The 13419-nt window shown below is 51.6% G+C and overlaps 1 protein-coding gene across 1 annotated transcript in view; it reads left to right on the top strand.

Annotated features, from left to right (window-relative positions):
- Positions 1-13419, top strand: part of VILL (villin like) — a 337454-nt gene that overhangs the window by 297348 nt on the left and 26687 nt on the right. Inside the window, exons 16-17 of the mRNA XM_078665275.1 lie at positions 8032-8176; positions 11279-11467. Coding sequence (XP_078521401.1) covers positions 8032-8176; positions 11279-11467 — 334 coding nt within the window. The remainder of the gene's footprint in view (positions 1-8031; positions 8177-11278; positions 11468-13419) is intronic.

Below are 13419 nucleotides of genomic sequence, written 5' to 3'. Positions count from 1 at the left end.
GTTTCCAGATGGCCTCCGTGTTCATAATCATTATGTTGACAATCTTGGATTGGTACAACAATGATGCAGTATGCACAATACCATCCTAAATTGGCCAGCCAGTGTGAAGTTACTGAGCCAGCATGGCCAACAAATTGCTTCTATACTTGGGGGCGTGGCTTGACCGCCGACGAGAATGGACGCCTGAGCTGTGAGCTCCGGTCTGATCTCGCCATTTATCCTGCCTGAGAAACTCCCCCGGTGGTGCTCGTAGCCCCGTGTGTGCTCTATGCAGCGGTGAACTCCCGAGTGCATACCTGGAGCCGGTGGAGGGTTGTGACGAACATCGGAGGGGCCAAGAGCAAAAGCCTCCCAGGGGACCCCGGCCATCTTGATCAGGCCTGCATCGGGTGTATTTGCGGCCGACGGCCGGGAGCGGTGCTCGGGAGGCGCCTGGGGCTTCTTCCCGGAGAGAGCGGCCTGAATGCACCAGCGGTGGCGGTGGGGGGGCGATCAGGAGCGGCTCGCGGCGGACTGGACCTCCCATTCGGCGGCTGGCGGCGGACTGCGCCCCCCAGGGCAGCGGTGTGAACTTTCCGGGAGGCGGACGCCCAGAGGCGGAGGCCCAGATCTGTGGCTGTGCTGGCTGGAGCCCGGGCGCCGCCAACGCATTAGGCGGACGGGCCGATCGCGGTGAGCGGATTGTAGCGGCCGGCGGCCCCCGCGGGGGTTGGACTCCTATTGATGACCACCCAGATCCACGTGGAGAGCGCTGCCGTCCTGGGGGCTTGAATGGAAGGGCGTGCAGGACGGAGCAGTGCTTGCTAAGCGTGCTCGCTGCATTCTGGCCACCATCTGTTGCTGCTGTCCTTGGATCTACTTCGTCCCGCTCCTGCTGATACCACAGCTTGCCCACTGAGGATTGCGCGCCTGGGAAGCGCACCTAGGCCCATAACGCTCCTGGGACCTTTCCAGGTTGGTGGGGACCTCACTGTATGGCGCACTGAGCGCAGAGGCTACCCCCTTGGCTGCAGACGGTGATTGGTGCCTGGCAGGTGTCCTGACCTGATCTGGTGGTGGCTATTGATGGTGCTCTGGAGGGGCCTGGCGATGCGGCTGTGAGGCTGCCCGGGTGGACGGTGCATCGCGGCGGCCCTGCCTAGGACGCAGTACTGCTTGCTCCGGCTCTTGCCACCAGGCACAGGGGGACACTTGAACTTGCAGCAAAAGAGTGTAGAAGGTGGCGCCTTCCAGTTGCGGCATGGAGCTGGGGACTTGGCGCCCGGGCGCATGGCGGGGGGGTGCGAAGCCCAAAGAGAGCGGATTGGCCTTCCTACGCCACGACGACGTTGGCTGTTTCTATGTCGTAGCCGACTGGCAGGAGAGAACCAGGTCTTGGTTGGGAACTGTCGCGAAGCCCAGTCGGATTAGCTCTTACATGCCTGATAGGGGCCTCTCCAGGCGCAGGTGGAGTTCGCGGGTGGTGCTCTCCCACTGAGGACGATTGCAGGACTTGCGGACCTGTTGCAACAGGGGAGTTCCTACAGCTCGGGACGACTTACATAGGAGGCTGGCAGGGTGGCTTCTCGGCTCGCCCATCCCACGACCTTGCAGAGTGTGACGAGTGACCGCCTCCAGTCCCTGAGACGGGCGTTTGGAAGGGCCGGGGCTTTGAAATTGCACTGGGCAGCCGGCCCGGGGCTGCAAAGTGGGGAAACTGCGCAAAGTGCCAGAAACGGCGCCCGTCGACCAGGTTGTAGACTCCCAGAACCCCCTGGAGCAGGGCTTGCCCAGAAGCCAGACAGCAGGACTGCAACAGCAGCAGATGGACCAGATCCTTAAGGCCATATCGGATACACGAACCGCGCTCCATCAAGATATCGCGCAGGTGGCGATCAGTCTGGGATTATTAAAGGCAGACCACGACAAGTCGAAGGATCGTGTCAAAAGCTGATGCTGGAACGATTGGAGCCGGCTCAGAAGGCGACGGATGCGACGATAGGCGACCTACTGCGGCGAGTGCAACACCTGGAGAAGAGGGCTGAGGACGCGAAAGGGCGCAATAGGCGCAACAACATCCGGGTGGTCGGGCTGCCTGAAAAAATCGAGGGGACTGACATGGTCGCCTATCTGGAAGCGTGGCTGAGGGATGTGGTTGCCCCTGAGGGCCTGACACACTTTTATACCCTGGAAAGAGCACATCGAGTACCGGCCCGCCTGCCGGTGCTGGGCCGCCCCCCTCGTCCTGTGGTAGCGCGCCTGCTGCATTTTAAAGACCGAGATATCATCTTGTGACAGGCCCGGGCGTCTGGCCCATATAAGGTGGACAATGCATCCGTCTCTCTTTATCCTGATTACTCTCAGGAGGTGCAGCGAAACCGCTTCTCCTTCCTGGCGGTCAAGAAGGCCCTCCGGGATGAGTGGTGCAGTATTCGCTATTGTTCCCGGCACGCCTGAAGGTGATGGTGGATGGTGCGGCGACTTTCTGTTACACGCCGGAGGACGCCTGGCAGTGGTTGGAGCGGTACCGAGCGGGCACAGATGGTGCTGGCAAATGGGATGTGCCACCTGAGACACGCCCGCAGCCCCGCAGGAGCCGGCGCAACCGGAAACGCATGTTGCCCAAACGATCCCCATCGGCATCGCAAACGGATCTGGAGCGGTCGGCGGCCCTCCAGGCGGTGTCTGTCATCTCCGGAGCAGCTGCGCCGGCCTCCCTGGTGGATTCTGGTTCCCGGCAGGGATCGGACGAGGGGGAATCCGGGGGCTCGGAGTAGGCTCCCAGCGAACTGCCGCAGGTCACCCCCCGGACAGCTGATCACCTGATAGTGACCCTCTGGGATGCTGCATACTGAACAGTAAGGGGGCACGCTGGAACTGTGGCATGGAGACGCCTGGGGTGGCTGTGGAGACATGTGCTGAACCTGATGGGGGGTTTGCTTTTCTCCTGATGTGGGGTGGGCTGGGGGGGAGGGAACCCTAGGGGAGGGGAGTGCGGGTGGGGGGGGCACTGCTGGGGTGAGGAAGTTGGTATGTGCGAGATTGGACTGTGGGGCGAGCCACTTGCTGTCCAGATCAGTCGGTGCAGGGTCACCCCCTCTACCTCACGTACCTTGTGAGTCTCTGGTAGCTACCAGAGTGCCCCGTTAGCGGGGGTTTGGGTTTGGATGGGTAACATTGGTTTGGCACCTGTTCTGGGGGAGGGGGGGTTGAGGGTTTGTTGGGGTTGTTCTGAGCTGGGGGGGTCTATCAACGTGCCCATTAGGATGTGTGAGATCGGGCTGAGTTGGGGGTTCTAGGGAATTGTCAGTGCGCCTGGGGTTCTACTAATGGTTTGTGATGTCTATACACTTTTGAATGGGGACCCTACCTGAAGTGAAATGTGTAACTTGGGATGTACGGGGGCTGAATTCCATGCTGAAACGACACAAGGTGCATGCCTACCTAGTCCGCAGAGGGATCCAAGTAGCTTTTCTGCAGGAGACGCATGTTGACCAAACCGAGGGGCGGGCCTTGCAGCGCAGGTGGCGGGGCCAACTGTTTTATACTACTTACTCTGCTTTTGCGCGGGGAGTTTTAATCTGGGTGAGGGCGGGGGTCCCATTCCAGCCCCTGGAGACGTTAGTGGATCCTGATGGGAGATATGTGGCTGTACAGGGTAGGCTTGACGGGAGGGATTTGACGCTGTGCAGTGTGTATGCCCCGAATGTGGAGCAAGCGGCTTTCTTTGCGCGATTATCAGGGAAATTGGCGACAGTCTTACCGGGCACAGTCCTCTTCGGAGGGGATTTCAATTCGGTAACAGATGTGGAGTTGGACAGGTTGCACCCGCCGCTTGCGCAGTCGGCGGTTCTTAGGATGGCGAAAGGGAGACGGGAGTGGCAATCTATGTGGGGATTGGTCGATGCCTGGCGGACGCAGCACCCCGCCGAGCGGGATTATTCCTTCTATTCCTCCCCGCACGAACTCCATGTCCGGCTTGATAGTGTCCTCTGTTCACCGGATGTCCAGGGCTTGATCCGACCCAGCGAGTATTTGGCGAGAACAATTTCTGACCATAACCCTTGCTTGGTGATGGTCCGGTGGTTCAGGCGGCGCCAGGCTATTCCCACGTGGCGTTGAACCCGTTGGCGCTAGAGGACTCGGCCTTTAAGGCCTCGGTGCATGACAGCGTGGAGGGCTATTTTGCGGCGAATGAGGGTACCGCGTCGAGTAGGGCCCTTGAATTGGACTCCTTCAAGGCGGTGATTAGAGGTGCCTGTATTTCGGCCACGGCGGGGGCCCGCAATACCCTCCTGCAAGACCTTGCACATGGCGAAGATCGGTTGCGCGCGGCGGAGCGAGCTGACCACGACGATCCCGAGGCTCACGAGGCTGTCTCAGCGGCCCGCGAGGAGGTCGCAGTGCAGATGGAGCGACTCCGCTGCTTTGATCATAAGGAGTATCTTATTAGGGCGCACGCTGAGCGCAATAAAGTGAGTTCCCTGTTGGCTTGGCTGGCCAATCCTGCGGCCTGTGGCACCCTGATCTTGGCTTTACCCACGGCGGAGGGGTGCTTAGTCTACACCCAAACCGACATCAATGGTCAGTTTTTTTAGTACTATGCGCGACTGTATCAGAGCACGATGCCCAATGCACCAGAGGGACTAGATGACTTCCTGACCGCCGCACAGTTGCCGCGCCTTGAGCCGGAGCATGGGGACAAGCTAGGCGACGAGATCTGTGGGGGAAATACGCGCGGCCATCAAACACATGGCTCGCCGCAAGACCCCTGGCGCAGATGGTCTACTGATTGAGTTCTATGCGGCTTACATTGACGTCTTTGCCCCGCGGCTGCACGCTGTTTATAGGGGCATCATAATACCCCTCTTGAAGCGAAGGGGAAAAGGCCAGCTCTTGCCTGTCCTACAGCCCCCTATCTATGCTCACGACTGATTACAAAATACTGAGCAGAGTCCTCACGACGCGGTTGCTTGCCCATATGTGCACATTGGTCCACCCGGACCAGGCAGACTTCATTCCCCAGCGCACCACGGCCACCTGTGTGCGCCGCCTGTTGCGGGTCATGGGTGGTGATTTCGGAGGGCTCCCGGAGGCCGCTGTGCTTTCGATTGATATCGAATAAGCCTTTGACAGTGTGGAGTGGCCATACATGATCCGGGTCTTGGAGGTGTTTGGGCTACCAGAACGATTCGTGAAATGGATGGCTTTACTGTATAATGCGGCCACGGCTAGAGTGAAGACGGGAGCTGCGATATCGGCGGCGTATCCGGTTGGCCGGGGGACGCGTCAGGGCTGTTCGCTATCCCCATTGCTCTTCGCGCTGGCCATTGAGCCGCTGGCGGCTCATACTTGGATGGGACGGACCTATGAGGGCCTGGCACTGAGGGGCGACCCTCACTACATCTCCTTATACGCAGATGATTTGTTGATGTTTTTGGCAGATACCGATGATTCCCTTCGTGGGGCCAAGTGCCTTTGTCTTCGCTTCAGCGGTCTCTCCGGGCTGCGGGTCAATTGGGGGAAGCCATGCCTCTTCCCGGTAACACCGAAGGACGGTGAACCCCGGATGTAGGGGAACCTTTGCTGGGAACACCGTTGCCTCCCCTATCTGGGCACTCCGATTTACCACACTCCATTGGATCTGCTGGAAGGCAACATCAACAGAGCGATCAGGAATCTACAGGGTTCCATAGGGTTCTGGCGAACCCTACCTCTCTCGGTAGCAGGTCGGGTGGCATTGCTGAAGATGATTGCTCTTCCTCAACTACTATATTTATTTCGTACCCTGCCGGTGTGGGTGCCAACGTCGGTATTTCGCAAACTTCGCTCCTTAACCACGGGATTCATCTGGGGATCAGGCAGACGCCGGGTCGCTTTAACAACTTTGATGCGTCCCAGGGCCGATGGGGGGTTGGCAGTCCCAGATTTTGAGTGGTACTATCTGGCGGCGCAACTCCAATGGCTTACTCAAGCAGTGGCTTGCGAATTTCGGGTCCGGAGGGGCCACAGGGTAGGCTGTTTCCGAGACACGTCATCTCTTTCATAGTGCTGGGCCAGAAGCTCGAATTAGGCCGCCTTACCCTCGAGGAGCGCACTATTCGCCTCTGTTGGCTCCGGAGTCAAAGGCGCGCTGGCACCTCTCGCCCATATGCCCCGGAAATTCCCTTGGGGATGTGCACGGCCCTCCCACATGGTGGAGATTGGTCGGCGCTGGCAAACTGGGAGGAACTTGGGTTGCACATGCTTGGAGACCTATACCGCGATGGGGCGCTGCTGACCTTTCAGGAGCTGCACGACGCTTATGGCCTCCCGCGGGGGGATTTCTTGTTACATGCCGCCCTGGTGGCCAGTATCCAGAAACACTGGGGTGGGGGCCTCGCCGAGCCACCGACTTCTCTGGGTTGCCAATATGTGGTCATGGCAGCTGGTACTTTCAAGGCCGTTGCTTGTCTATACCGGAGGCTTTCGACGGAGGCCATGTTGCCCCTGGATGTGCTGCGAGGCAAATGGGAATTGGATCTTGAGAGGCCCATCCCTGAAACGACGTGGCCTCAACTGGTTCTGCGCGCCTGGAAGGGCACGCGGAACGCCAGGTTCCAACTGGTCCAATTTTTTACGCTTCATAGAGCGTATTTGACGCCTGCCAAGATTTCGCAATATTTCGGGGGCGCCACGTCCCTCTGCCCAAGATGCGGCACGGACGGAGTAGACTTCGCCCACATGTTTTGGTTGTGCGCAACGCTGGCGGCTTATTGGACTGCGGTGGTGACCTGTTTGAACGCGATCACGGATCGGCGGATAGAAGTGGATATGGGCATTTGCTTGCTGCTCTGGTTTCCGCACACCCCCCGGACGAAAGTCACTAGTAAGTTTTGTGATTTGGGTTTAAATATGGCCATACGAGAACTTACCTTACATTGGAAGTCACGCTGTGGCCCTAGTTATGCGCGGTGGAAGGCGGCCTTTCTGCGCTGGGCGCGTGCTGAGAGCTCTCTCCGACTGCAACAAGCCAAGCGTTTAGATAATGACAAGGTAATGGAAGTGGCTAGGGCATGGGAGGCACTGGTGACAGAGCTGCAGAGACCGGCGGATGGGTTGAGTGACGAGGAGGAGGCTGTGTCGTAGAGCCGGGGGTTGGATGGGTGGCCCACTTTCCTGCGGACTGTTTTTTTTTCTTTCTTTTAACAAAGGACTGGTGGGCGCGCACAGACGTTGTCCCCCTAACGCTATTGGGTAAAATAGAGCACGTTACTAGGAGGGTACTCATGGTTGTTACATTTACATTTATATGAGTTGAGCGGGGCGCACTGACAGGGGTTGGGAGGGTTGTTGGGGGGGGGGGGGCAAAAAGAGATTACAGTATAAAAGGCATGAATATCACTGATTATGTTGTATTTTGGAACCGGTGCGTATTACTGTAATGTGGTACTAGATGTTCCTTCTATTTCAGAGTGCCAATAAAAACCATATTTACAAAAAACAATTGCTTCTATACTTGTCTACTGTGTCAAAACGCTTTTTTCCCATTGCTACCATATGTCCACCCCATATTAGCAGCTGCATGTTTCTTTTTTCAGCTTTTACGCTTTTCGTTTGTCTGTGTTATGCTCTTAAAGTTTGTGTGTGGTATACTGTAAAAGAGGAGATGGGTGAACACATGAATGTCAGTCTGTGGATGAATAGATACACGAGTGCAAGGATGCATGTATGATGACTTAGTGAATGCCTGTACTCACTGGTGACTGAGTTGGCACTTTCAGTTATAAGCTAGGTCTGTTGGCTTTGCCAGTTCTTGTGTTTAACTTCTCAGGACCCTTTGTGCCAGAGCTGACAACATACCTGCCAGGCTACCTGTAGTCATATCCACCTTAAAAAAATGTGTGAATCGACACTATGTTGATTGTCTAGTCTGCGGTGTAGTTGGGGTGCATAAGCTGTCTTTCTAAATCACAGAAGAGTGTGGAGTAAAGCTCGAAGCTCTTCAGTAATTGATTCTTGTCATTCATGGTGGTATGGCCCTTTTAAGATTGTGTTTTGTGCTTAACTCAGGTTCCAAGAAAAAACTGTACAGTACCAGCCCCGGCTATTCGAGTGCTCCAATCAGACCGGACGATTCATAATGACAGAGGTTGTGGAGTTTGCCCAAGAAGACCTAGACGAGGATGATGTGATGCTCCTAGACACATGGGAAGAGGTCTGTAATCACAGAGTGTGGTATCACTTATAGGGTATAATCTGAAATCTTTAAGAGGATTAATTAAAAAGATGACATTTCTAAAACAAATGTTTCTAATCAGTATCTGAACAAGTCAATACATTGTCTCCAAATATTTTTAAATTAAAGGTAGAAAGGAGGGTAACTTAGTACCCTTTTGGAATAAGCATCAATTAGAAAGCAGCAGAAGTGGGCAAGGGACACCAGGAAGAGACTCTTGAAGGGATGAGGGGGCAGGAAAGTGAAGCAGCTTGGCAGCTGAGAATGTGATGAAGGGGAATCCACCACTGGCCTGAGAATAGAAGTGGGAACAGTGAACCTGCGTGTTGCCAGTGACTAGAAGAGCCCAAAGAGAATCTACCAATGAGATGGACAAGTGGGCCAGCGAAAACAGTTAATGGAGCTAAAGTGGAGGTTTTGTGATCATGGACAAGAGGGAAACAGTATACTAAGACAGACTCAGACAGAAGGCAGTTAACAACAGAAAACATTGATTGGAGGAATCGGATAGTCAGGCCTTTCATTTGACATTATATGCCAAGAATGGTAGCACCAGAAAAAATTTCTTTATTGAATGTTTTGGGTGGATATTTTAATGCCCATAAAGGCTTCTATGGGGTTTTGGCATCAGTTCCCATAGTTGATAATGGGCATAATTGACAATTCTGAAATTAATTACCTCGCCTTTTTTACTTTTTTGTGACCATACCCATACAAATACCAACGCAGGATAAAATAATCAGGCAGGCTCATAAACATATGTTTAATATCTTAGCTCCCCTCCCAGCAACAAGCATATGGGGATCCTTCTTCAAAATCACTAGAGTCAGCCAGAATCACCCTTCCAGTTTTGTCAATTACTGTCATTCCCTTAATAATATTACCCCAGACTTGGGCTAGATCGAGCTGTCTAAAGCTCTTACTGACTTCCTTTTCAAGCTCACTTTCCACACATTCAGTCCCTTCTTTAACCTCACGATACAACGTCGAAAAATTGGGATCATTCACATCCTTCCAACTCATAGAGATCTGTTGCTTAGCTTGAATAAGCACCAGATCTATAAACCGATTGGTCACCTTGTTGGCCTTAGTCTTTAGGAAAAGACTCTGAAGACGTGCCGCAGGATTGCCTGTGATATCTCTATCCATGCCCTCCGTTATAAATTGGAGCACAGTATCACACTCTAAGTTCCGCGCAGGAAATCCCTGCACCATGTGAACAAAATCTGCACCAATAACGTAACATCTAGGACAGCCCACATCGGTCCAGAGAACATAACATTTATTCTCTTGGTTTTATAGAAACCTTATGCCAGTAATAGTATTGAAGCAACTTAAACATTTGCCCAGTCGCCCGTCACTCAAAGAGGATCACAGGTCTTCACCCCGTTTTGGGTATAAGTCTGTTAGACAAGTTTTAGACTGTAAAATTCAGCTAGGTCTCCCCCGTGTAGAGATTAGTCACGATAATAAGACCCAACTCCTCCAATTCGCTCAATCCAGCCCAATTTCCATGATGAGGAAGCTCAATCACGGATAATAGAGGTATTTCCCGTGCATAGGGAAGTCTTGCATGTGTCCTCTGAGGATCTCTATTCTACACATATCATGCCATTAGAATTAAGATGATTTCAGCACATGTCTGAGGCTTTGTGCATCTGCAGCACACATTGAAAAAGGAAATTGCCTGAATTGATTGATTTTGATCAGGAAGGTTTCCATTCCTGCACAATATTAATCAGCCCCGCAATGCAAGCACCCTTGAACCATGGTGCAAAGGTGTCTGCGCTGGCGCACTGCAGCCCATTGTGCGCTGGCGCAGGGAAAAAGGACAGAAATACGCTGCATCATATAGATACGGCTCATTCCTGCACTTTTGTTTTGCCATTGGGCAGCTCAGCAGGAAGGCTTGCGGCGCTGCCCTACGGCAAAAACCCATAAATGAGGCCCAATGTTTTTTACTCAGCCGTGTTGCAGGGTTCAATACCATATGTGGCTAAAAGAGGTCCCATGGGACCTCTTTTGGCCACATATAGTACTGCACGCTGCAAAGTTGAAGTTATTGACATTATAAATGGCAACATTTTTTAAAAAGTCATGTTGCAGGTGCAGTACCATATGTGGCCAAATAAGGGTCCACAGGACCTCTTTTGGTCACATATGGTACTGCACCCTGCATAAGATATGGTAAATCCACCCTACCCATAATGCATTGCATGCAAGACAGTACCACAAGTACATTCAAATAGCTATGCCCATATATACAATTAGTAGATTTGAAATGTGACCAAATAATTATTATATTAATTCCAGATTAAGTTGTACTGATGAACGGAAATTTATAGAAGGTCTCATAAATGTGAGTTGTGCTAGTGAGTAAAGTAACCACTGCCAGCCTTGCCTAGTACCATGTGTGTGTCCTGCCTGCAGCTCTTTAAGAAAATAGTGCTCTGAGGCTGTAATTAAAAGCTAGGGAGGAACAACATATGTAACAGGGGTGTCCTCGTGGGAGGTTACAAGAAGAGACAAGGCGGGACTACTGAGCCTATTGACCAATGAAAAGCTACCATTTACAAAGGACAGGGACAGGAGATAATTAAAAAGATGGGCGGAAAGTGGGCAGAGCTTTATGTCCATACCTTGAATACAGCATGTCTCGAAGAGACAGCGCAAGCGCAGCCCAGGCAAGACCTAAAACAGCTCCCAACACTTCAAAATTGACCCCCACCCTTCCAGCCTCCGGAGGAAAATGCCTGATACCCACAACGGCCACTCCAGGGCTGCTAGGATTCCTTGGTAATCTGCATTTATGTGCACTCTAAACCTTTTACCGCAATCATTTGTGTTTTTTTTTGTTTTTGTTTCCTCCTTCCTTACTTTCATACTCCATGCAGTTGTCTCAATTCTGTTAGTCCTTAATTGTATTCTAATTGAATGATGGAAGGAGTTTTATGCATTTCCTGTGGTTGTTATGTCTTTTTCTCATTTTCCACCTATATTTCTTGTTGTTTTTTTGTCCGTTTGCTCCCAAGATTTTGGTGTGTGATAACTCTTTTTCTTTTACCTTTCATTGTGCTATAGATCTTCCTGTGGATTGGAAAGTCTGCCAATGAATATGAGAAGAAAGAATCTCTTACCTCAGCCCAGGAATACCTCAGATCGCACCCTGCTGGACGGGACCTGTCAACTCCTATAATATCAGTGAAGCAAGGCTACGAACCACCCACCTTCACAGGCTGGTTCTGTGCTTGGGATCCACATAAGTGGAGTGTAAGTATGCACTCTAACACCTGCTTTTCATCCATAGAAAGTATACAATGTATTCAATACATTCAGCAATCCACATAAGACCATTAGGTATCGAAGCTCCTTAGAAATGATAAAATACCATGGAATAATAAGTATTAGCACAAAAACAGTACAGATGACACATTTCACTCATAGGGGGCATATGTAAAAGCCCCTATCGCCATGGGAACGTCACTTTTTACAACATACCTGTGGCTACAGGCCCTCGCCTTATTGACAGGGCAGCGGTAAGCCACTTAATGTGGCTTAACGCATGTGTGCTGCCTTGTGCAGAACACATGGAAAAAGCAAAACACCTTAGATTATTTATGTTCAGGAAGGTGACCCTTCCTGCACATAAACAATCTTTAAAAAAAAATGTAATTTTGTAACTTCCATGTGTGCTGCACTAAGCAGCACACATAGAAGTGACAAAATGGCATTTAAAGATTGTTTATGTGCTGGAAGGGACACCTTCCTGAACATAAACATTCTTCTCGTGCACGCAGACACCCTTGCACTATTGTGCAAGGGTTCCTGCGTTGGTGCTAGGCTGCTAAGCATAGCGCAAGTGCATGGGGAAACGCAAGGCTGTAAATATGATGCAGCTTTGCGTTTCTGAAGTGACCTAGTGAGGCGTTAATCCATTACGGCTAACGCCTCACTCCGCCACTTCTTTGTACATGTGCCCCCTAGTGTGTAAAGCAACATGTGATAAAGTTCCATAAAGATGCTCATACAGCCCTAATCCTTTACAAAAGAGGTTCCAATATTGAATAGACATTCTACCAAGTTTGTGTTTGTGTTGACGGAGAGCTCTAGGACTCTGGAGAATTTTAAGCCAATGCAGATGGCATATCTTCAAGACCATTTTAAGACGGCCCTTAACAAGCAACCAAGGCAATGGGTCACTAATACATAGAGGTGGGTGGAGAGTTCCGCGCCACCGTCAGAGTTCGCTGAGTTTTGCGCACTGCGCCGAGTTCCGCAAAACTCAGTGAAGTGATGCGTAGAGGAGTTTTTTCTCGCGCAGCTCGTCAATGTTAAGTTGGCGAGCGCTCGCGAGAAAAAAAGTACATGCTAAGCTTCCTCTCAGTGAGATTCATCAACGCAGGCAGTCGCAGTAGGTCACAACCGCTCTCATTGAGAAATCTGCCGCGCGCGTTGAGGGAGCTGCTGCTTATGTTGAAGAAGCTGCTGCTCGAGTAGAATGTCTACTCGAGTGACGGAAAGCAGCAGCGCCCTCTGGCAAGACACGCAGTGCTGTTCACACTGGTTTTACAGCACGGGGCACACTCCTGGTGCTAAAAATCAGTGCAAGCAGCACGACTTAACAGACTCTGCCCCTGACAGATCTCCGTGGAGCGTGGCGCAGTGTTTCCGGCACTTTGCGGAGTTCCACGGAGTAGAACGCTACAAACTCTTCCCAGGCCTACTAATAAGCATTTCACAGATAATGATTGTTCCAGTTAGCCTCAACTGTCAATTGAATGCACTAAAGTTATAAGAAATATGTTATTTAATTATGAACATAACTCTTTTGTTTGATGTGTGTCCTATTGACCAGTGATAGTAAAGTCAACAATTTCCAAAAGGGCACCCAGTCTTTTTTGACAACAGAGTGATTACTCTATCCCTCTTTACAGATTAGCTCATTAACTCTTTGTGGTTGGCCGCCCAGGTCTGTTGTAAACACACATCTCTGCCTCAGGATATAAGATGGCAATGCCATCTACAAATTCGGGAAAAACTATTCTGGTAAAAAGATTAATTAAAAAGAAAACTTGTGTTCGAGGCATATGGGCTGCAGACCACACACTATTGCATAGATCACCATCTGGTGGTGGGCCCGGATGATTACACTTTGTTTTTGTCTTGGGAGAGTCTTTGTTGGATGACTCCTCCTGTAGATCATAGTGCACATGGGCATCGAC

The sequence above is a fragment of the Lissotriton helveticus genome, chromosome 10, assembly GCF_964261635.1.
Source record: "Lissotriton helveticus chromosome 10, aLisHel1.1, whole genome shotgun sequence".
Classification (NCBI taxonomy): domain Eukaryota; kingdom Metazoa; phylum Chordata; class Amphibia; order Caudata; family Salamandridae; genus Lissotriton; species Lissotriton helveticus.
Note: the sequence above shows the minus strand (reverse complement) of the source record. Positions and strands in the feature narration are given on the sequence as shown.